This window comes from Ahaetulla prasina, chromosome 4 (assembly GCF_028640845.1).
Source record: "Ahaetulla prasina isolate Xishuangbanna chromosome 4, ASM2864084v1, whole genome shotgun sequence".
In the NCBI taxonomy this organism is placed as follows: domain Eukaryota; kingdom Metazoa; phylum Chordata; class Lepidosauria; order Squamata; family Colubridae; genus Ahaetulla; species Ahaetulla prasina.
In genome coordinates this window covers 146248421-146272962 of record NC_080542.1, presented here as the reverse complement: position 1 = coordinate 146272962, position 24542 = coordinate 146248421, and the positions used below count along the sequence as shown (strand labels likewise).

The window sequence follows — 24542 nt, the reverse complement described above, 5'->3', positions numbered from 1 at the left end:
TGATCCCCTTTTGCGACCTTCTGACAAGCCAAGTCAACGGGGGAAGCCAGTCTCACTTAACAACCATGTTACTAATTTAACAACTGCAGTGATTCCCAGTATGGCAGAAAAGTCTTAAAAGGGGACAAAACTCACTTAGCAAATGTCTCACTTTGCGCTCTTTTGTGGTTGTAAGTTGAGGACTACCTATACTGATGCAGTTACCTAGTTGGGTCACAAAATTTCTGCAAGAAAACCGCCAAGCTCAGGGAGCCCCAAGTACCCTAATGTCCCAAGTTATCATAAATCCATGGGTTTTTCCCTCCCTCTAATCCGAGCATTGCCCTTAAAAGGGGGAACATGGAAGATTTTAACTCCCCAGTTCAATCCTGAGCTACAATACTCTCTCCGTTCCAGCTCTGGAACTAGCTGCCTCCGGGGCTTCGTCAACTCCCCGACCTCCGGACTTTCCGCCGCGAGCTGAAGACTCTTTTATTCCATCGTGCAGGGCTAGTTTTAACATGATTTTAAATTTTAAATGGGGTTTTATTTCTTTTAAATCTTATGCCACATATTGAACTAGTTTTTTAAATGGTTTTTAACTTTTGTTATATGTTTTTTTTTTATTGGCTGTAAACCGCCCTGAGTCCTTCGGGAGAAGGGCGGTATAAAAATCTAATAAATCTAATCTAAATCTAAAATCTAATCTGTTGTGGATTTTCCCTCTTTTTTTCTTTCTTTCTTTCTTTTTTCTTTCTTTCTTTCTTTCTTTCTTTCTTTCTTTCTATCTTTTTTCTTTCTTTCTTTCTTTTTCCTTCCTTTTGCTTCATTACCCAGCTAGGGAACGTCATCAGTGTTAGAGGGCTTTATGGGTTTTTAAACTCATTTAAAATGAACTGCTTGTAATCTGTATGAATAGAACCTGCCTCTGATAACTACCCTCTTGCTCTCCTTCCCTCTTCCCACCACTTGCCCCCAATCTAAATCTTTCATCCGTTTCCCTTTCCTGCCCCCAATCAGCATCAGAATAGATCTGGAAGGGACCTTGGAGGTCTTCTAGTCCAGCCCCCTGCTCAAGCAGAAGATCCTATACCATTTCAGAAAAGTAGCTGTCCAGTCTCTTCTTAAAAACCTCCAGTGATGGTCCACTCACAACTTCTGCAGGCAAACTGTTCCATTGGTTAATTGTCCTCACTGTTAGGAAGTTTCTCCTTAATTCCAGGTTGCTTCTCTCCTTGGTTAGTTTCCATCCATTGTTTCTTGTCTGGCCTTCTGGTGCTTTGGAGATTAATTTGACGCCCTCTTCTTTGTGGCAGCCCCTCAAGTACTGGAACACCGCTATCATGTTGCCCCTAATTCTTCTTTTCTTTAGATTAGCCAGACCCAAATCCTGCAGGCGTTTTTCAAATGTTTTAGTCTCTAGGCCTTTGATTGTCTTCGTTGCTCTTCTCTGTACTTCGACTGCAGGTCCTGAAAATGGCCCATTAATAAAATGTATGAGTTAGAATTAGGGGCTTAACAATTTGTTTCTGATTTTCCTTCGTGGGAAAATAGATGTCCAGTGACCTCATAAAGCGGACACTAAAGGTCAGGGTTCCAAAGTTAAAGTATTAAAAGGTGAATGCTGCAGACAAAGGAGGTGAATCAGAGTTGTGACATAAGGTATGCATCCGATCAAGATTTTCCAATTGCTCTGAACTGCTTAAGTCATTGTGCATTATGACTAAAGCCCGGGTGCTGATTTGCAAATTCATTGATGTGTGACTGGTCACTTTTGAACCAGTCTGTTGAAAATTACAACAGACCTCCGCAGCGATACTTATGACTTGGTTCCAAAATTATGATGGCTGTCCCATGGTCAAGTGACCACATTTTGGCCCTCTGTAACAAGCTTACATCTCTCCCCCCTCCCCATCTCTCTCTCCCTCTCTCCATCCATCCATCCATCCATCATCAATTTATCGATCTATCATTGTATCTATGAATAATCTATCTATGTATATCAATGTCTGTCTGTCTGTCTATCGATCTATCGATCTCTCAATCTCTCCTATTAGGAGACTGGGTGGTTTACAAGTGATAAATCAAACAAAACATTTTTCATATTTTTTTCTATCTCCAAAGTTAAAATACATCATTGGGGAAAAGAAAATAGGAGAAGAAAAAGAAAGAAAAAACAAACAAACATCTATCAATTTTATTGACAATAATATTTTAAAAAATGTGCAAAAAATAAAAGTAATCCTTGACTTACAACAGTTTGTTTGGTGACTGGAGTTACAACGGCACTAAAAAAAGCAACTTATGGTCATTTTTCACACTTATGACTGTGGCAGCTTCCCCGTGGTCACATGATCAACATTTTGACACGTGGCAACTGGCTCTTATTTATGACAGTTGCATGATCCCTTCTGCGATCTTCTCACAAGCAAAATCAATGGGGGAAACAGATTTGCTTAACGACTGCAGTGATTCGCTTAACAAATGTGGCCAAAAAAGGCCACAAAATGGGGCATGATTCACTTAACATCCATCTTGCTTAGCCACGGAAAATATGGGCTCTATTATGGTCATATGTTGATGACTACCTGTAGTGAAGAGGCATTTGCCTGGTTTATTTGCAGGTAGATGGAATGAGTGAAGATCAAATTGCAAATCAAATATGTATTTATTTATTATTATTTTATTTATTTATTTGTCAAACACAGCGGTATATATAAGTATAAGCATGAAATAGGGGCCTCTGTGGCTCAGACTGGTAAGACAGTCTGTTATTAACAGCAGCTGCTTGCAATTACTGCAGGTTCAAGCCCCACCAGGCCCAAGGTTGACTCAGCCTTCCATCCTTTATAAGGTAGGTAAAATGAGGACCCAGATTGTCGGGGGCAATAAGTTGACTTTGTATATAATATACAAATGGATGAAGACTATTGCTTGACATAGTGTGTAAGCCGCCCTGAGTCTTCGGAGAAGGGCGGGATATAAATGCAAATAAAAATAAATAAAATATAAAAAAATAACCATACGAATTGGATACAGTCAAAGGGAACATTAGGACAGGAACAGTAGGCACGCTGGTGCTCTTATGCACGCCTCTTACAGACCTCTTAGGAGTTGGGGTATGTATGGCGTCAGAGAGAAGTTTATACAAAGAAGCATTTTAGGAAGCTGGATTGTTAACCAAGATTGCGAAGGATGGAAGGCAGATTTAGCTACGCTTTCTTTCCTCCTTTAATTTATTTGTCATTTTTTATAAAAACTGCCCTGCTCACCAATGAGTGACTCTGGGCGGCCTACCTCAAAGTGTAAAGGCAAAACATACAAATTAACCTTCATATTAAAAACTTTGAAAGGCATAACAAAAGAATAAACTTTTCAAACCTTGTTGGCATAATTTTTGACCCACTTTCTGCATCTATCTATATACTATGAAATATATCTATATACTTTCGTGTCTGTTTCTCTGTTTGTCATCTTCGATTGGGTGAAATGGATTGCAGGGCAACAGTTTTTGATTCGAGGTACTTCAAATAGGCTGTGCCCAAATTTTAGGATATGCCACTCCTGTGAATTGAAATTTGGGAAAGCTATAACTGCTTTAGAATAGATTTTTTTTTATTGGCCAAGTGTGATTGGACTTTGGTGCATATGCTCTCAGTGTACATAAAAGAAAAGAATCAAGAATCATAAGGTACAATACTTAATGATAGTCATAGGGTACCAATAAGCAGTCAGGAAACAATCAATATCAATATAAATCGTAAGGATACAAGCAACAAAGTTACAGTGATACAGTCATAAGTGGAAGGAATGGGTGATGGGAACAATGAGAAGATTAATAGTAGTGCAGATTCAGTAAATAGTTTGACAGTGTTAAGGGAATTATTTGTTTAGCAGAGTGATGGCCTTCGGGAAAAAACTGTTCTTGTGTCTAGTTGTTCTGTTGTGCAGTGCTCTATAGCGTCGTTTTGAGGGTAGGAGTTGAAACAGTTGATGTCCTGGATGCCAGTTGTCCGCAAGTCAATGGGGAAACTGGCAAGAAGTATAATGTCAATCATGATTGCCAATGCTCCCTGGCAGCTTCCCATGAGGACCCAGATTGTTGGGGGCAATAAGTTGACTTTGTATATAATATACAAATGGATGAAGACTATTGCTTAACACAGTGTAAGCTGCCCTGAGTCTTCGGAGAAGGGCGGGATATAAATGCAAATTAAAAAAAAAAGTCAGTGGGGAAGCTGGCAGGAAGTGTAAACCTGATCATGAGGTCAATGCTCCCTGCCCATAGCTGTGCATTTGAGCGTGCAAGTGGCCAATGCATTACATATAGAGAGTAATTGGGTAAGGGAGCGTGGGTTCAGGAGCAAAGGGACGACCTAAAAAACTTGCAATCTTCTCTGTTGACTTTCTGCCAATCTGGTCAATCGGATTGATCAGATTCAGGAGAATAAATACTCCTGAAATAATGACACAACGGACCCTGGCTTGTCTAGTTTATTTCTACATTGCATTGTTTACGGTCAAGGAATTAGCAGGAGATTCCTATCAGACGGCAAGCTGTTATGATACAGCCGTGCAGATTATGTTTCAAAGAGCATTCTTAGCTTTGATCAGCTTGGTCTTCTACAATCCTCCCTTATTATGAAACACGCCCATCCTTTCGGCATTGAGTTCACCTGGTTAATGAAACCTGGATCGTTCAAGATTCAAGCAGGATGTGTCCCGTCCTGCTTTCTTCCAATCTCTTGATTCGCTCTCCGTTTTTATCCTTTGCCAGCCCAACGATTAGCAAGCAACCTTTTGCAAAAAACAAAAACAAAAAAGATTTACGGTAGTCGGTTGAGATACTTGTTGGTACCTAAATGCTTTTGTAAAAAGGGAGAATTATTTCTTTCACTCATTGTACCTGAAGTTACAACAGCTCAGGTCGAGGTTTAATTAGGCTTGTCATTTTTTTAGCCAGAAGCTGATTTGCAGATCTTTAGATAATATCGTACAGCACTTTATAAGCATTTGTTAAGATCAGTAGTGGGTTGCTACCAGTTCTCCCCGGTTCGTAAGAACCGGTACTAAACATTTTGAGTAGTTTGGAGAACCAGTAGTAAAAATTCTACCTGGCCCCGCCCCCAATCTATTGCTGCCTCCCGACTCCCAGCTGATCGGCTAGAAGGAAAAAAATCAAGACTCACTTCTCGAAGAAGAGAAAAAAAAACAAGACACCGTCCCTTTAAATTGAGAAGCCAAGAAGCCTCCCAACTGATCGGCTCGCTTCTCAGCCAGGAGATCGCTTGGCAAAGAAGAAGGTGGGGGGAAAACGCGGTCGCTTTAAATTGACAGAGCAGCTAGAAGCTTCTTTCTGGGTCAGCTGAACAACAAATTGGATAAGAGGAGGAATTCTTATATGGTTCAATGTTTTTGAAGTTTTGGGGTTTCTGAAACATGGGCTTTGTGTTTCTAAAAAGGTTTGGGCGATTTCCATTGTGAAGTATCCTGTCTTGAATGAGTTTTCTACCTGCTTGTAAATGGAGCCGAACTTCTGGCTTCCACTTTCTATGATCTCCGCTTACAAAGCTTCCTTTATACAGCTGGCAGGAATGTGGAATTCCAGGCAGGTTCCTTGCTAGCAGCTTGATTATTCCTTAATTATCTGGGATATTTTATTTGGAAAATGAAGAGGGGGGAGTTTAATTCCTTCCCAGAACAGATTAGTGGGGTGGGGAGGAAATGGGGATTTTGAAGTAACCTTCCCCTGGAGTGGGGAGGGAATGGGGATTTTAGGCTTGCTGTCAAACATCAGCCATAATACTAATGATTCTTTTGAACAATATGCAGGTTGTATTACATGAATAATTTACCAAGTTCGCTTGGTCCGCCAGTTGCGCCCCTTCCTTGACCGGGATGCCTTATGCACGGTCACTCATGCTCTTGTCACTTCCCGCCTGGATTATTGCAATGCTCTCTACATGGGGCTGCCCTTGAAGTGCACCCGGAGGCTGCAGCTAGTCCAGAATGCAGCTGCGCGGGTAGTAACGGGAGCCACTCATTGCTCCCATGTAACACCACTCCTGCGCAGTTTGCACTGGCTTCCTGTGGTCTTCCGGGTGCGCTTCAAGATTTTGGTTACCATCTTTAAAGCGCTCCATGGCTTAGGACCCGGGTACTTACGGGACCGCCTGCTGTTACCTTTTGCCTCCCACCGACCCGTATGCTCACACAGAGAGGGCCTTCTCAGGGTGCCGTCCACCAAGCAATGTCAGCTGGCGGCCCCCAGGGGTAGGGCCTTTTCTGTTGGCGCTCCTACGCTTTGGAATGAACTTCTCCCTGGTTTACATCAAGTGCCTGATCTTCGGACTTTTCGCCGTGAGCTGAAAACGCACCTATTTATTCAAGCGGGACTGGATTAAAATTTTATTGGGGTTATTTATATTTTAAGATTTTAAATTGTTTTAAATTTTTCAGCCACATCATAATATGTTTCCTTTTAAATTTCTTTTAATTTGTATACAGTGTATTTTTACTTGGCTGTACACCGCCCTGAGTCCTTCGGGAGAAGGGCGGTATAAAAATCGAAATAAATAAATAAATAAATAAAAATAAATAAATAAATAAATAAATGAATGGCTATTTTATATGTGAAATTATGACTGAAACCTATATAGGTTCACGCTGTCAGGAAGTTTCTCCTTAGTTTTAGGTTGTTTCTCTCTTTGTTGAGTTTCCATCCATTGCTTCTTGTTTTGCCTTCTGGTGCTTTGGAAAATACTTTCCCCCTCCCCTTCTTTCTAGCAGCCCCTTAAAAGCCTGTTGCCTATCACACTCTTGGGCAAAGCATGTGAGCCATTTCCTCCTTTCAGTGGTCCATGAAAATGCATCTATAGCAGAGGTCTCTAACCTTGGCCACTTTAAGACAGCAAAGCTGGCTGAGGAATTCTGGGAGTTGAAGTCCATAAGTTTTAAAGTGGCCAAGTTTGGAGACTCCTGATCTATAGTATGTAGATAATAAAGCTGAAAAAAGGTGAACAACATTTTTGCAGAACTATAGATACGTTGAGGCTGGGTGTGACAAGGAATGGCTGGGAGGGGAGGGGCCAGGCGAGGTACCCCTTGACATGAGAGACATTGAGTTGGCCACGCCTACCCAGTCACATGACCATCAAGCCACACCCACTGTCACATGACCATCAAGCCACGCCCACAAAATAAACCACGCCCACAGAACCAGTAGTAAAAAAAAAATAGAACCCACCCCTGGTTAAGATATTTTTCCTGAACCCTTAGAGGTAATAATTACAATGCCAATCTCTAAGCTAAGCATGACTGACAGGGGCGGTTTATCATTTTTGTTTGTTTGTTAAAGAGTTAATTACAATTAAAAAGATAACACAAATACACACAAAAAAAGAAAAGTAAATAGAAAGCAAAAAGGGCAGAAAAGAAAGAATGTAAAAAGTAGAAAAGAAAGAAGAAATAAGAACATAGTAAAGAGAAAGGAAAGGAAAACAAAGGATTTAAAACTGTCTGTTTAGTGACCATCTGACAACAGCACAGAAAAAAGTGACTTTTTTAAAAAAAAAAAATTCACACTTAGGACCGTTGCAGCATTCCTGTGGTTATGTGATCAAAATTCAGATCCTTGGCAACTGACTCATATTTATGATCGCTGTCGTGCCTCTGGGTTATGTGATCACCCACTGTAACCTTTTGAACAAGCAAAGTCAATTAGGAAAGCCAGATTCACTTAACGACCATGTTGCTAAGTTGATAACTGCAGTGATTCACTTAACAACTGTGGCAAGAAAGATCATAAAATGGGGCAAAGCTCAGTTGACTGCTGTCTCACTTAACAATATAAACTTCAGGTTCAGTTGTGGTCATAAGTCTATAACCACCCTATTCCTTCCTTTTACTTTTAGCATTCTTAATCTTCAGTCAAGAATAGTGTTCAAGGGTTTGGCTTATTTTCACATTTTCTTTTGTCCCTTCTCAAAAAATTATTTAAACTGCCCTGTACGATATAGAAAATAATTATCTTTGTTTGTTATAGTAGTGGTTAAGGTTGTAGTTAGGCAAGCTGTTTGTTTGTTAACTTGAATTACTTATGAAATAATAAAGTCAGGATTTTTAAAAAATCTAATAAATAAAATTATTAAGACATCAGCCAGCTTCCTTTCATCTCCAGTGTAGAATCTTTTTCTACATTATTCTTATCATCTGTCATTTTTAAATCCCCTGTCAGCTCAGTATTATTTATTATAAATAAATAAAGTCGCAATCATAGAACTTGCTTTATTAAATTTCTATGCTGCCCATCTCCAGTATAGTTAGTCCTCAACTTACCACCATGATTGAACCCCAAATTTCTGTTGCTAAGCGAAACATTGGTTGTGAATTTTGCCTTAAGAACTTTCATGACATAACTGTTAAGTGAATCACTGCAGTTGTTAAGTTAGTAATGCAGTTGTTAAGTGAATCTGGCTTCACCATTAACTTTGCTTGTCAGAAGGCCACAAAAGGGAATCGCATGATACCTCCGGACAATGCAGTCGCCATAAATATGAATCAGTTGCTAAGCACCTGAATGTTGATCACATGACCAAGGGGGTGCTGCAATGGTTGTATCATATATCAGTATTTCAGTTGTTGTAACCTTGAACGGTCACAAAATGAATTTTTGTAAATCAAGGACTACCTGTACAAGGTGACTCTGGGCAGCTTACCAATTATAATTACTTCCCTCTCCTTCATGACATCTTTTAAACATAGTTTATCTATGGAGGCACAGACTTTAAAAATTAACCTCTGAGTGCAATGTTCAAAAATATCCTTCAGTCTGTCCAATATTAATGTATTTTGCTTCATTCTGTATTAGTAAATTAAATTTAAGCCTTCTTTAGGTCATTCTGATTCCCTGTAATGTCTACCTCATCATGTTTTTTAAAAGAGAATTCAAGACAAGAGCATTTTCCCACGGGAAGGATTCTTACACTTAATTACCAAAGTCATATTTCAAATCCTTCGTCCATTAATAACTTCTCAAAAGCAACAATTTAATCTCCTGTTTTCTGTTGATTACAAAACATTTTAAATCTTTAATCTTGTATTTAAAGTTCTTTTGACAACTGATGCTATACATCCGTCAATCTCAAGGTTCCTCATAGCTGAAAAGCAATTAACGAGTGGTTTCTAAAGACGACTAGAAAAGGAACTAGGAGAATTCAGTGGCCTTTGGAAGGTTCTGATCATTGCTTGAACGTGTCTATCCACTTGTCTCTGAGGCTCTAAACCCATCGTTGTGATCTCCATGTGAGGACCAATGGTGTGGAGCACTTGTGGGTCATCTCAAGTCCTCCATTTATCCATAGAGAAACCACAATGAGCCCATATACTTGCCAGCTCTTACCATAGAATAACAGAGTTGGAAGGGACCTTGGAGGTCATCTAGTCCCATTCCCAGCTCCAGCAGGAGAATCTATGCCATTTCAGACAAATGGCTGTCCAATTTCTCTTTTTTTTTTAAATTTGAATTTATATCCCGCCCTTCTCCGAAGACTCAGGGCGGCTTACACTATGTCAAGCAATAGTCTTCATCCATTTGTATATTATATACAAAGTCAACTTATTGCCCCCACAACAATCTGGGTCCTCATTTTATCTACCTTATAAAGGATGGAAGGCTGAGTCAACCTTGGGCCTGGTGGGGTTTGAACCTGCAGTAATTGCAAGCAGCTGCTGTTAATAACAGACTGTGAGCCACAGAGGCCCTCTTCTTGAAAGCCTCCAATGATGGGATATCCACAACATCTGAAGACAAACCATTCCACTGGTTGATTGTTTTGTTGTGGTTACCATCAATTTTGTTGTGGTTACCATCCATTTTCTTCCCTTGAAGTCTGACAATGATGGTTTGTCAATCCGGAGGGAAGCAGATTATCTTGACATGTTTCTGACTGGTTTGGTGGCAGTTTACAAAACTCTGTTTGCTTTGGCCAGCTTGGGAATGCTTAGACAGATGTTATTATAGGATCTTTATTGCCGAAGAGCATGGTTCATGGTATCTAAAGCTGCTGAGATATCAGGTAGAACTCATATGCGGATAACACCCTACAGGTAGTCCTCGATTTACAACCACAATTGAGCCCAATGTTTCTGTTGCTAAGCAAGACAGTGCTTAAGTGAGTTTTGCCCCACAATTTTTCTTGCTGCAGTTGTTAAGTGAATCATTGCAGCTATTAAACTGGTAGCATGGTTGTTAAGAGAATCTGACTTCCCTCTTGAATTTATCGATAGAAGATCACAAAAGGGGATCACATGACCCTGGGACACTGCAACTGTCACAAATGTGAACCAGTTGCTAAGGTCCCAGTTTTGATCACGTGACCATGGGGATGTTGCAATGGTCATAAGCAGTTAGTACTCACTAACCTTTGCTATCAGTTCACAAATGCGAGCGCGCGGGGGTGCCCTTGCTTCATTGCACGCGCCACCTCCATGCATGCGCAGGGCCTTCAAAAACTTGACATGATGACATCCGGGCGAGTGGGCGGAAACTACCAGTTTGTCCGAAACGGATAGAACTGGCTGAATACTACCAGTGCTCATAAGTGCGAAAAATGGGCATTAGTCACCTTTTTCAATGCTGTAACTTTGAACAGTGACTAAATGAACTGTTGTAATTTGAGGTCTACTTGTATTTCTTTCTGATGGCTTTAAAAAACCCAGTTCCTTTGAACTTCTTCCTTCTTCCAATAATGGGATGGATCATAAAATGAGCGCAGGTAAAAGGGAGGTATTGCTTGTGGTTAGGGATTCAGGGATGAGTTACACCTATTTATTCTAAATTATTTATATTAATACCTATACTTTCATCAGATTTATATCCTACTGTCATCCAGTTACTCTCACCGCCTTCCATGATATGACAGCATTATAGAATAACAGAGTTGGAAGGGACCTTGGAGGTCTTATAGTCCAACCCCCTGCTCAAGCAGGAAACCGTATATACCATTTCAGAACTGGTTGTCCAACCTCTTCTTAAAAACCTCCAGGGTTGGAGCACCCATAACTTTTGGAGGGAAACTATTCCACTGGTTAATTGTTCTCACTGTTAGGAAATTTCTCCTGAGTTCCAGGTTGATTCTCTCCTTGGTTAGTTTCCATCCGTTGCTTCTTACCTTGTCTTCTGGTGTTTTGGAAAATAGGTTGACCGAGAACAGAACATAAGAACAGAACAGAATAATACATAATTTTATTTATTTATTATGTCATATACATAAGCATCACACAAAAAAGATTATATAGTATATAAAAGATTATATAGTATATAAACATAAATATGAAGAAATATGAGGAGGTATAAGCATATATATATATATATTTGTTTTCTGAGGTTTTCGCGGGTGTTTGTATGTAGGTCTTTGGTTATTCGGGTTTTCTCCCGCGTAAAATTGGAAGTGTCTTGGCGACGTTTCGACGAAGTCTCATTCGTCATCTTCAGGCTTCAGCTTCGTGCTTCTGGGAGCAATGTGTGATTGCAATGTGTGATTGCAAAAGGAAGAACAGCTGCAATCACACATTGCTCCCAGAAGCAGCTGAAGCCTGAAGATGATGACGAGACTAACGTCGCCATCACGAGAAATTGAATAACCAAAGACCTACATATATATATATATATAGGTCTTTGGTTGTTCGGGTTTTCTCCCGTGTAAAATTGGAAGTGTCTTGGCGACGTTTCGACGAAGTCTCATTCATCATCTTCAGGCTTCAGCTTCGTGCTTCTGGGAGCAAAGACCTATATACAAAGACCAAAGACCTATATACAAACACCCGTGAAAACCTCAGAAAACAAAAACAATAGGACAGGAATGGTTGTGCTCTTATGCACGCCCCTTATGTGTCTAAAATAACCAAAGAGCTAAATCAAAGTAAGAAAGCCACATGAAGGGAGCTTCCAGATAAAATCAAAGTGGAAGTAAAGATGCAAGCAAAAATAAAAGATGAGGGAGAAATTAACAGAAACGATTCCTTAATAACTTTTAAACGTTCTCCTGAATACCATTAAGAAGATCAGTTTGATTTCAGGAGATTCTTCCAAGCATCTGTGAGTTCTCACTTCTGGAAGTTTAGGACTCCTTCCTTTCTTTCTCTCTCTTACTCTCTCTCCCCCGCCCCTTTCTCTTTCCCTCTCTCTCCCCTCCTCTCTCTTTCTCTCTCTCTCTCTTTTTCTCTTTCTCTCTCCTTTCGGTAAATTGCCAAGATTCCAGTAGCTAGCAATTAATCTTCTCATCGTTCCCATCACCAATCTCTTTCCACTTATGACTGTATGACTGTAACTTTGTTGCTTGTAATCCTTATGATTTATATTGATATATTAGCCATCATTTGTGTTGTAAATGTTGTACCTTTGATGAAAGTATTTTTTTTTGTTTTCCTTTTATGTAGACTGAGAGCATATGCACCAAGACAAATTCCTTGTGTGTCCAATCACACTTGGCCAATAAAAAAAAAAATCCGTTCTATTCTATTCTATTCTATTCTATTCTATTCTATTCTATTCTATTCTATTCTATTCTATTCTATTCTAATTCTAGACCAATTAGTCAAAGGAGGATGAGCTTCAGATAAGATGGGATTTAGAAGGAGGAGAAAATAGATAAGTAACTGGGTGTCAAGAAGAAGAAGTCTTGAGTGGGTAGAAAAGGATTGATTGGGTCAGACTTAGAAGCAACTGAGGAATGGGAGAAGTGGGATAACACTGCCTCCCCATGGTCATGTGATTTACATGCAGATCCTTGACAACCGACTTTGATTTATGACAGTGGCAGTGTCTCGGGGTCATGTGATCCCCTTTTGCGACCTTCTGACAAGCAAAGTCCATGGAGAAACCAGATTCACTTAACAACCATGTGGCTAACTTAACAACCTCAGGGATTTGGTTAACCACGGTGGCAAGAAAGGTCATCCAATAGGGCAAAACTCTTAACAAATGTTTTGCTTAATAGCAGAAATGTTGACTCTGCATTGTTAAGTTAGTAACACGGTTGTTAAGTAAATCTGGTTTTTTGATTAAATTTGCTTGTCAGAAGGTCACAAAAGAGAATCACATGTCCTTGGGACACTGCAACTGTCATAATTATGAGTCAGTTGCCAAGCACCTGAATTCTGATCACATGACCATGGGGGTGCTGCAACGGTCGTAAGTGTGAAAACTGGTCATAAGTCACTCTTTTCAGTGCTGTTGTATCTTTGAACAGTCGCTAAAGGAACTGTTGTAAGGCTACCTGTAGTCAGTGGAACAGCTTGCCTCCAGAAGTTGTTGGTACTCCATCACTGGAAATTTTTAAAAACAGATTGGACAACCATCTGTCTGAAATGATAAGGCCACCTGCTTGAGCAGGCGGTTGGACTAGAAGACCTCTAAGGTCCCTTCCAACTCCGTTGTTCAGTGCTCAGCCTGCTTTAGGGTCCAACTCTCACAGCCGTATATTACTCCTGGGAAAACCCAAGTTTATTAATTGAACAATAAAATAAGCTATTAGGTGGTTTAAGGACTTGCATGCTTACAGCCATAATTATGCAGAACTAATGAACATTCAGACCCAGTTGGGTCTTGCTAATCTCAGCTGAACTGGAACAAAGTTTTCTGACCTTGACTCAGTGAAAACGGTGTGAAATCCTACAGTGATAGGATCTGCTGAGGTTGAGAAACATTGTCCTAGAGCTAGAACTCTCCAAATCGCCAGAATTGAATGATGATGATCTGAAGTGATTTGGGGAGAACTTGCCCTGGGAAGACCTCCAGGGTTCTTTTTAATGCGAGAATTTCTAGGATCAAAGGACATCCTTTTTCTGCTTCTCCACCTGACGCTCTCAGATTTCAAGGACACCAAAACACCTTGATACAAACAGAGTACAAGCAACCAAGGGAGTCTGGAATGTTGCTGAGAATTTCAGTGACAGGAAAACCACAAGAGCTTGGATTACCTAACAGATGGAATTAGGCAGTCCCATGCTGAGCTGCCATATGACTGGATGGTTTATAAATGCCAGTTTCCCTGTGCACCAGATCAGTTGATCTATCCTCTCACACCAGTGATGAAGCTGTGGGAGACGGTGCTTTGTGCTCTCCTCTCCACCCTCATCTCCTTGGTCTTTGGTGGACTCTACACAATCGGAGTCTTTCGTCGCAAAAGACCAAAGGAACCACCCTTGGACAAAGGTCTGATTCCATGGTTAGGTCATGGGTTAAGTTTTGGCAAACAACCTGTCCCACTTCTGCAACAAATGAGGAAGAAATACGGAGATATCTTCACCATGTTGGTGGGAGGCCAATATATCCATGTTTTGATGGATCCTCACACGTATGGATTTCTCTTCAAGAATTCGAAAAGCAAGCTGGATTTTGGGGTTTTCGCGTCCAACATCGTCTCAAACGTGTTTAATTTCCAACTGACCACCACTCATCATAAGATTGGGGAAGCTGGCAGCAAGAAGTATCTGCGAGGGAAGAGTCTTCTTGCCCTCAACCAAAGTTTGATGCAGATTCTGAAGGAAATCTTGCTTGAATCGGCTGAGGAGAAGTGGCGCCAGGAGGGTCTCTGGCACTTCAGCTACAAAACCATCTTCCAAGCTGCTTTCCTATCATTGTTTGGTGTTGTGCCGGAGTTAGAGGTCAACAGCAAAGAAAACACTGAGGAGAGAAGTTGTAAACCCTACGAGAAGCTTTTTGAGGACTTCCAGCAATTTGACGAATATTTTCCACAAATGATCCTCAACAACATAGATTCCAAAACTAAGAAGGAGATCCAGAGGCTGAAGGACTATTTCTGGAATCTCCTGTCCATCGAAAAGATAGACAAGAGGGAGGATGTTAGCATCTGGCTGGTGGACCAGGATCAACAGCTGGCTGATGCTGGAATGAATGAGAAGATGAGGACTAAGGTCCAGCTCCTTTTTCTATGGGCTTCTCAAGCCAACACGGGTCCAGTGACTTTCTGGGTGCTTGCCTATCTTTTGAAGCATCCGGAAGCCATGAAGGCAATAAGGGCAGAGATAGATCAAGTCCTAAAGGAAACCGGTCAAGAAAAGAACCCGATGAACCTTTCATTGCAAGCCATCAAGACTCCCTTGCTTGACAGCGCGGTGGAAGAAGCACTCCGCTTGAAAGCAGGTTCTTTTGTATTTAGGAGCGTGATGGAGGACCTCACACTCCAGATGGACGACGGAAAAGAATATGACCTTCGGAAAGGCGACCATATTCTTCTCTTCCCTTTCCTGGGTCTCCACATGGATCCGGAAATCTACCCTGAGCCTGAAACCTTCAAGTATGACCGTTTCGTGGGCCCCGAGGGCAAGCGAAAAGAATTCTTCAAAAATGGCAAAAAGTTGAGAACTCATATCTTGCCTTTCGGAGGTGGGCCTTCGATGTGTCCCGGCCGCTTTTTTGCAGTCAGTGAAATTAAAATATTCACCATGCTGATGCTCACCTTCTTTGACATGGAACTGGTCAACCCAGAAGAAGACCTGCCTTCCTCGATTGAACACCGTATCGTGATTGCGACAGCGCACCCAACACACGACATCGATTTCAAATTTCGGCGACGACTCTGAAGTAACTCGGAGTGTAAACCTAGACTTTGTAGCAGAAGGGGATAAAAATTAAGGTCGCCTCTGGATTCGTCTTTGTAGTCTCTGACAAATGACTGTAACGGAGCCTGCCCATTGCAGTCATTTGTCATAACAGTCACAAAATGCAACAATCATGTAAACGATCTGACTTTATGACCTTTTTGGCAATGGTGGTTAAGTGAGTTTGCTCTGTGCATGGTTTTGCCAAAAACCAGAAATAAGTGATGGCTTTTTGGAAAAACCGTAGTAAACGTCATAATCCTGCAAATGCCCCTAAATGTGGTAGTATTGCCTAGCACCCAAAATTTACCCACATGGCCATGGAGGAATCCCCACCATTGACACTTGGTCAAAAATCCCCTTTTTTTGGTCAGTTATAACTTTGAACTGTTGCTAAGTTGACCGATCATAAGTCGAGGACCACCTGTAGATGTAACTTCCATAGATAATAATTTTAGATGGTCAGTCAGAGGACAGGTAAGGATAGGAGCCAAGGTAGATGCCTGAAGCTCAAAACATCAACTGAAGCAGGGGGCTTCATGGGAAAGTTAAGATGCCTGTCCCAAATATGCAAAAAAAGGTTTCAGGATTTCAGCTGCATAGTTAAGGCCACTAACTTGGTTTTTTTACCCCTTCCTACAGACACCACCAAGCTAAAATTATAGTTTCCCAACAATAAGGCGGTGCCGTTTATATGTCAGGTTCAAATCAGTGCCAGACTGATTTCAAAGGAAGCTTATATGCCAAGTTCAGAAAATGAAAAGGTAAAGCAAAGCTTGCAAGTAACAAAGTTTTGCCCCCTGCTTTTTTCTACCCGCTTGATAATATAAAAAGTCAGGTTTTCGTGGCTTTTCTTCCGTAGATACAACCTTTCCTCGAAGCCTTGAATGATTTCTCCTGTAGAGGTTTCTGGTCTGATCACTTCATGAATATCAAGGAACAGCCCAACTCTTATGAAAAAGCTTTGGACATGCCTGTCTGTTTTATTGCTTAATGCTGTTTTAGAAAGAATGCAGCCACGAAGGGAGTCCATTTGAAGTCCCTAATAAACCAGGTTAGTTCTGTATTAGACCGGCATGGCAAAGTGTCGGAACGTAAACAAGGCTGAGGAGAGTTTAGGAAATCTTTCAGAGAAAAACTATGTAAGGTGATGTAGCCTTCGAGAAGGGAGGAACCTCAAACCTCAGAAAGACAATTGTCAGAACATCCAGCTGTGGTCATTGGGGGGGAAAAAATGACCTGGTTTAAGGTATGATTTTTCAACTGGAATTTTTGCAAAAAACTATTTGTGTATTGTGATTTAGAGAACAGAAGTCAAGTTTTGTAGCTCGGGGATTAACTGTGGAGTCCTTGGGGCTCTCTGAGCTGGGTGGTTTTCTTGAATGACCCAACTAGAGAACATCATCAGTGATAGAAGGGAGTGGGGTTTGGGGAAAAGAGAAGGAGAAGGAAGAGGAGGAAGAAGAGGAGAACACTGGGGGTCCTTGGTGTTGTCTGGGCTTGATCGTTTTCTTGCAGACATTTTATGACCCAAACTAGGAAACAACATCAGTGCTAGAAGAGATTGGGGTTTGTGGAGAGGAGGAGGATAATGACTGTGCGCTCCTTGGTGCTCTCTGAGCTTGGTGGTTTTCTTGCAGATGTTTCATGATCCAACTACCCCAAAGGTGCTTTCTCAAGAGGGAACTGGACTTTCTGGTTTTTCTTTGAAGATATTTCACTTCTCATCCAATAAGTTTCTTTTTCTCATCCAAGAAGTTGACTAGGTAGCCAACTAGGTAACATCATCAGTGCTAGAAGCTAGAACCTCACTCCCTTCTTGCATTGGTGATGTTATTTAGTTGGGTTATGAAATGTCTGCAAGAAAACCACCAAGTCCAGAGACCACCAAGGACCCAACACCCTTATTTTGGGATTTAGGAAATAAAAGTAAATTGCTGCAAATATTGGTGGTCTTCAACATATGACCACAACTGAGCCCCAAAATTCTGTTGCTAAGTGAGACATTTGTTAAGTGAATTTTGCCCCATTTCACAACCTTTCTTGACATAGTTGTTAAGTTGATTATTGCACCTGATAAGTTAGTAACCCAATTGTTAAATGAATTTGACTTCCTACATTTCCTTGTCAGAAGGTCACAAAAGGTGATCACACAACCTTGGGACCCAGCAACAGTCATAAAAATGAAATATGAATTTTGATCACATGATCAAAAGGATATTGCAAAGGTTGTAACTGCTAAAAACCATCATAAATCACTTTTTTCAGTGCCATTGTAACTTTGAATGTTCACTAAATGAACTGTTGTAAGTCAACTATATTTTCTACCCTCCTGTTAAGAGAGTCATATATGCTCTCGGTTCAAGCAAATATTATTTTAGTTTCAAATGATTTTACGTGCCATACATCACTATAAATTTTAATAAATCAGAATAATACTACTGTGTATTATATAAGCAAAACCACAGCTGGATAAATGTTAATCTCTTTTTATCTGTAAATGCTTTTTCATTTCTGCAGGGACTGTTTTTATATTTTGTGAGTTTTCCCTTGCATCATTCAGAATTTACATTTGTATTATTCTTGCTTTCTTTCTTGCTTTCTTTCTTCATTTCCAAATTGCTCTGGAAATGTCATCTCAGTTGATAAAAAGATTAGAATTCATATCATTCCCTTCAAACAGAAGAACTGAAATATAAAATTTTGGCACTTTGCATCTTGTTTTGCTCAGGCAAATCCACTGATAATAAAGCACAGTGAAAATGTAATTATTACCATTTAATTAGCTTAAACAATGAGGAATATTTTACAAGAAGAGTTCTCCACTCCTCTGATCACAACAAAATACCTTATGCCACCAGATTTGAAATCTTGGGTTTAGAGAATTTAGAACTCTGCCGCCTTCGACATGACCTGTGTTTAACTCATAGAATCATCTATTGCAATGTCCTTTCCTGTTGAAGACTACTTCAGCTTCAATCACAACAATACAAGAGCAAACAATAGATTTAGACTTAATATTAACCACTCCAAACTTGATTCCAGAAAATATGACTTCAGTAACAGAGTTGTTAATGCCTGGAATGCACTACCTGACTCTGTGGTCTCTTCTCAAGGTCCCCAAAGCTTTAACCAAAAACTGTCTACTATTTTTTTTTTGTTTGTTTACATTTATACCCCGCCCTTCTCCGAAGACTCAGGGCGGCTTACAATGTATAGGGCAATTGACCTCACTCCTTTCCTAAGAGGTCTATAATGGGTGTGCATAAGAGCACAAATGTGCCTACTGTTTCTGTCCTATTGTTTCCTTTCATTATATCCAATTTATATAGTTATTACATGCTTGTACTCATATATATACTTATATGTTGTATAGATACTTCATGCTTATGCTTAGGTATGCTGTTGTGACAAATAAATTAATAAAATAAATAAATAAATAAATACAGGTGGTCTCAACTTATAACAATTGAGCCCAAAATTTCCATTGCTAAGCAAACCAGTTAACTGAGTTTTCCTCCACCTTTCTTGCCACAGTTGCTAAACAAATCACTGCAATTGTTAGTGAATCATGCACTCGTTAAGCAAATCTGTCTCCCTCCCCCTTTCCTTGTCTGAAAATGGCTGGGAACGTTAGAAATGAGGATAGCAATAGCCGTTAGACTTATATATCGCTCCACAGTGCTTTCCAGCCCTCTCTAAGCAGCTTACAGACTCAGCATATTGCCCCCAACAATCGGGGTCCTCATTTTACCGACCTTGGAAGGATGGAAGGCTGAGTCAACTTTGAGCCTGGTGAGATCTGAACTGCCAGATTGCAGGCAGGCAGCAGAAGTAGCCTGCAGTACTGCACTCTAACCACTACCCCACCACTGCGCTCATGTGACCCTGGGACTGTGCAATTGTCACAAGTACATGCCAGTTGCCAACTGCTTGAATTTTGATCACGTGGCCACGGGATGCTGCAACCGTCATAAGTGTGAAAACTGGCCAGAAGTCAATTTTCAGTGCTCTTTGTAACTTTTGTGCTCTTTGTCACTAAACAAATGGTTGTAAATCTAACACTACCCGTAGGGTGTTTATTTTGTGCCCAATGAAATAATGTGTTTTATTCATGGAGGTTTATATACATATCATTAATCGTTTTACAAGGTTGTAACACCCCATATTTTGTGAATCTTGTCATGTTAATATTGTACTGGTTAGGATGTTGTCCATGGCGTATGCATTGTAACTCTTATAAAATAAACTAGATTAAAAGAAACAGAGATACCTGTAATACTTACTATACAAAGGTGATTTTGAATATCATTACAAAAAAGATGTTGAGACTTTGGTGCAGAGAAGAGCAACTAAGATGATTAAAGGGGAGACATGATAGCAGTCTTCCAATATCTCAGGGGTTGCCACAAAGAAGAGGGAGTCGGGCTGTTCTCCAAAGCACCTGAGGGTAGAACAAGAAGCAATGGGTGGAAACTGATCAAAGAAAGAAGCAACTTAGAACTGAGGAGAAATTTCCTGACAGTTAGAACAATTAATAGATAGATTAATAGAACAGTTAGAACAATTAATAGATAGGCTCAATTAATAGATAGGCTCAAGTTACAGAAAGATCTTGACAGACTTGAACATTGGGCGCTATCTAACAAAATGAAATTCAACAGTGAAAAAAGTAAGGTTCTACATTTAGGCCAAAAAAACAAAATGCACCGGCACCGTATATGTGGTACCTTGCTCAATAGTAGCACCTGTGAGAGGGATCTTGGAGTCCTAGTGGATAACCATTTAGATATGAGCCAGCAGCTGCAAAAAAAGCCAACACAGTTCTGGGCTGCATAAACAGAGGGATAGAATCAAGATCACGTGAAGTGTTAGTGCCACTTTATAAGGCCTTGGTAAGGCCACACTTGGAATATTGCATCCAGTTTTGGTCGCCACGATGTAAAAAAGATATTGAGACTCTAGAAAGAGTGCAGAGAAGAGCAACAAAGATGATTAGGGGACTGGAGGCTAAAACATATGAAGAACGGTGCAGGAACTGGGTATGTCTAGTTTAATAAAAAGAAGGACTAGGGGAGACAAGATAGCAGTCTTCAGATATCTCAGGGGTTGCCACAAAGAAGAGGGAGTCGGGCTGTTCTCCAAAGCACCTGAGGGTAGAACAAGAAGCAATGGGTGGAAACTGATCAAAGAAAGAAGCAACTTAGAACTAAGGAGAAATTTCCTGACAGTTAGAACAATTAATAAGTGGAACGACTTGCCTGCAGAAGTTGTGAATGCTCCAACACTGGAAATTTTTAAGAAAATGTTGGATAACCATCTGACTGAGATGGTGTAGGGTTTCCTGCCTGGACAGGGGGTTGGACTAGAAGGCCTCCAAGGTCCCTTCCAACTCTGTTGTTATATTATATTAAAGGCTGCAGGATTTGGGATTGGCCAGTCTAAAGAAAGAAGGACTAGGGGGACGTGAGAGCAGTATGCCAATATTGGAGGAGCTGCCACAAAGAAGAGGAAGGGGTCAACTTATTTTCCAAAGTACCAGAGGGCAGGACAAGAAATAATGGATGGAAACTAATCAAGGAGAGAAGCCAACTGGAACTAAGGAGAAATTTCCTGACAGTGAAGACAATTAACCAGCAGAACAGCTTGCCACCAGAAGTTGTAGATGTTTCATCACTGGATTGAGTCCTGCGAAGTTCCAGCTTATATGCCACTTTGCTCTCATATTATTCTGGCTCTTCTAGTTTCAGAGCATCTATTTGATCTCTCTGTATTCATGCACTGAGATCGTGTGTTATGACCCAGCTGGGTAATAGCATCAGGCATCCGTGCTAGGAGGGAGTGAGGTTTGTGAAGAGGAGGAGGAGGACTGTGGGTTTCCTGGTGCTGTCTGAGCTGGTTGCCTTCTTGAAGATGTTTCATAGGTAATGCTAGCTTCAGTGCTAGGAGGGAGTGGGGGTTGTGGAAAGGAGGAAGAGGTGAGAAGTCAACAGAAGCTGATTTTCCCAAGTTTCATTTAACAGAATAACAGAGTTAGAAGGGACCTCAGAGGTCTTCTAGGCCAACCCCCACCCCCTCAAGCAGGAGGCCCTACACCAGAGATACCCAACACCCAGGTTGTGGCTCACAACTGGGCCTTGAGCAATTCAGAACTGGATTGCCAAATGCATGCACACTCTTCATTTGCACAACTGGGTGTAGGTGCCCACCACTCATGCAAATGGAGCTAAACCAGGGGTGAAATCCAGCAGGTTCTGACAGGTTCTGGAGAACCAGTAGTGGAAATTTTGAGTAGTCGAGAGAACTGGCAAATACCACCTCTGGCTGGCCCCAGAGTGGGGAGGGAATGGAGATTTTTTTTTAAAATTTGCATTTATATCCCGCCCTTTTCCGAAGACTCAGGGCGGCTTACACTATGTCAAGCAATAGTCTTCATCCATTTGTATATTATATACAAATTCAACTTATTTTGCAATGCCCACCAAGCCACATCCACAGAACAGGTAGTAAAAAAAATTGGATTTCACCACTGAGCTAAACCACGCCTTATTTATTTTATTTATTTATTTTGTCACAACATCATACAAAAAGATTATATAGTATATACACATATAAACATATATAGGAAGAAGAAAAGAAAAACAATAGGACAGGAACGGTAGGCATGTTTGTGCGCTTATGCACGCCCCTTATGGTCCTCTTAGGAATGGGGTGAGGTCAATAGTAGAAAGTTTTTGGTTAAAGCTTTTAGGATTATGGGAAGAGACCACAGAGTCAGGTAAAGTATTCCAAGCACTGATGATTCTGTTGCAGAAGTCATATTTTCTGCAATCTAGATTAAAGTGGTTTACATTAAGTTTAAATCTATTGGTTGCCCTTGTATTATTGCAATTAAAGCTGAAGTAGTCTTTGACAGGAAGGACATTACAATAGATGATTCTGTGAGTTAAACTTAGGTCTTGTCGAAGGCGTTCTTCCCCCACCCCACCAGTTCAAAAAGCCAGAAAGGTCGGAGACCCCTTCCCTACACCATTCCAGAAAAGTGGCTGCCTAATCTCTTCTTGAAATCCTCCAGGGATGGAGAATGTGATGCAAACATTCATTTGTGCAACTTTTCTTACACACTACACATGCATAGACAAACATACCAGCTCACCTAACATCGGTCCCTTGTATGGAGGCATCCTAGGAATAATTTAGTTATCAGAATAGAGGTAAGAAACTGCTGTTGGTTAGAACCAGCCTTAGAGAAGAAACTGTCACAATTCTTAATTGTAGAGTGTGATAAAAGAAGCAAAACCTAAATTGCCAACAATGAAGGTGAAGAAAGGACTCTACAGGGCGATAATTCTTATTGCATGCATAGATGCAGGAAAACTCTGATTATCTCAAAATCTAATCATGAGGCTGCCTTTCCATGAATGAATTTAGAGTACAGGTGGTCCTCAACTTACAATCACAATTGAGCCCAAAATTTCTGTTGTTAAGTGAGACATTTGTTAAATAAACTTTGCGCCATTTGACAGCCTTCTTTCCACAGTTGTTAAGTTAATCCCTGCAGTTGTTACATTAGTAGTACTGTTGTTCAGTGAATCTGGCTTCCCCATTGACTTTGCTATACAAGTAGTCCTTAACAAATGACTGTAATGGAATCTGCCCATTACAGTCGTAAGTTGCAACAGTTGTAAAACAGACAAGTCCCGTGACTGACCTGATTTAACACGTTTCAGGGTAGTCATTAAGTGAACATGGCATTCGCCAAGCAAACTCACTGTTCAATATGGCACAGTTTTGCTGAAAATCAGACATTAAGTGCGTTTTCTGCGAAACTGTCATAAAACCCAGTTACGTGGACACAGGATGCTACAAACAGCTGTACATGCCAAGTGCCCAAAGTCTGGTCACATATTCGCGCAGGAAAGGCCAAGTGTCAAACCTGGTTATAAGTCGAGGACTCCCTGTCCAAAACTTGATTTCCTGATTGTCTGGTCAAGACAATCTCTTAATGATCTCTTAAAAAGAGATTGGACAGTCATTTCTCTGAAATGGTGTAGGGTTTCCTGCTTGAGCAGGGGGTTGAAGATCTCCAAGGTGCCTTCCAACTCTGTTACGGATAGTCCTGGACTTACAACCATTCATTTAGTGACTGTTCGAAGTTATAACGATACTGAAAAAAGTGACTTATGATGGTTTTCTACACTTATAACCATTACAACATCCCCTTGGTCATGCAATCAAAATTCAGACACTTGACAATTGGCATGCCTTTATGACAATTTCAGTGTCCCAGGGTCATGTGATCCCCTTTTGGGAACTTCTGACATGCAAAGATAATGGGGAAGCCAGATTCACTTAACAATCCTGTGACTAACTTAACAACTGCAGTGATTCACTTAACAATTGTGGCAAGAAAGGGCATCAAACGGGGCAAAACTCACTTAACCACAGTCTTGCCTAGCAACAGAAATTTTGGGATCCACTAAAGTTATAAATTGAGGAGTTACCTGTTTTCTTTTCTTTTCTTTTTTTTTGCAAAATTTTTTTATTTTTCCATAATAATTCCCACAATTTGACCAGTGTACAATACAATCACTTATCCAACAATCAGTCCTATACTCAAATTATACTCAGTCAGGGCTGCTCGACTGCCACTTCCCCCTTTAATCCTTTCTTCCCTTCTCATCCTTCTTAAACTTCCCCCACCACCTTCTCCTCGCTTTCCTACTTCCCCTCCTCTTTCCCACTTCTCACTACCATCCTTTCTAACCCTCTATCTTCTCCTTCTTCTCCTCCTCCTATCCTTTCTTCTCCCTCCCTTCTTTCCTCCCTACCCACCTACCTACCTACTTTCTTCCTTCTTTACTCCTCTTTCCTTACCCTTTCCCTTCGGGAGTGTTTGCCGAGCAGTCCCGACATTACACCATTCCAACTTGTTTAAT

At 40.7% G+C, this 24542-nt stretch overlaps 2 protein-coding genes across 3 annotated transcripts in view; both read left to right on the top strand.

Annotated features, from left to right (window-relative positions):
• Nucleotides 1-14063: 14063 nt before the first annotated feature.
• LOC131196735 (7-alpha-hydroxycholest-4-en-3-one 12-alpha-hydroxylase-like) lies at nucleotides 14064-16826 on the top strand. The gene has a single exon (XM_058179957.1). It carries the CDS (start codon nucleotides 14071-14073, stop codon nucleotides 15583-15585), a length of 1515 nt encoding a protein of 504 aa, XP_058035940.1. The 5' UTR covers nucleotides 14064-14070; the 3' UTR covers nucleotides 15586-16826.
• CCDC13 (coiled-coil domain containing 13) overlaps nucleotides 16717-24542 on the top strand; it is a 62130-nt gene continuing 54304 nt past the window's right edge. For both annotated transcript variants that reach the window (XM_058179949.1, XM_058179948.1), the window contains exon 1: nucleotides 16717-16852. The gene's annotated coding sequence lies outside the window, so the exon portion shown is untranslated. The remainder of the gene's footprint in view (nucleotides 16853-24542) is intronic.

Excerpts from the sequence above, each read along its gene's own strand:
- LOC131196735 (XM_058179957.1), top strand. The coding sequence starts at position 14,071 with ATGAAGCTGTGGGAGACGGTGCTTTGTGCTCTCCTCTCCACCCTCATC.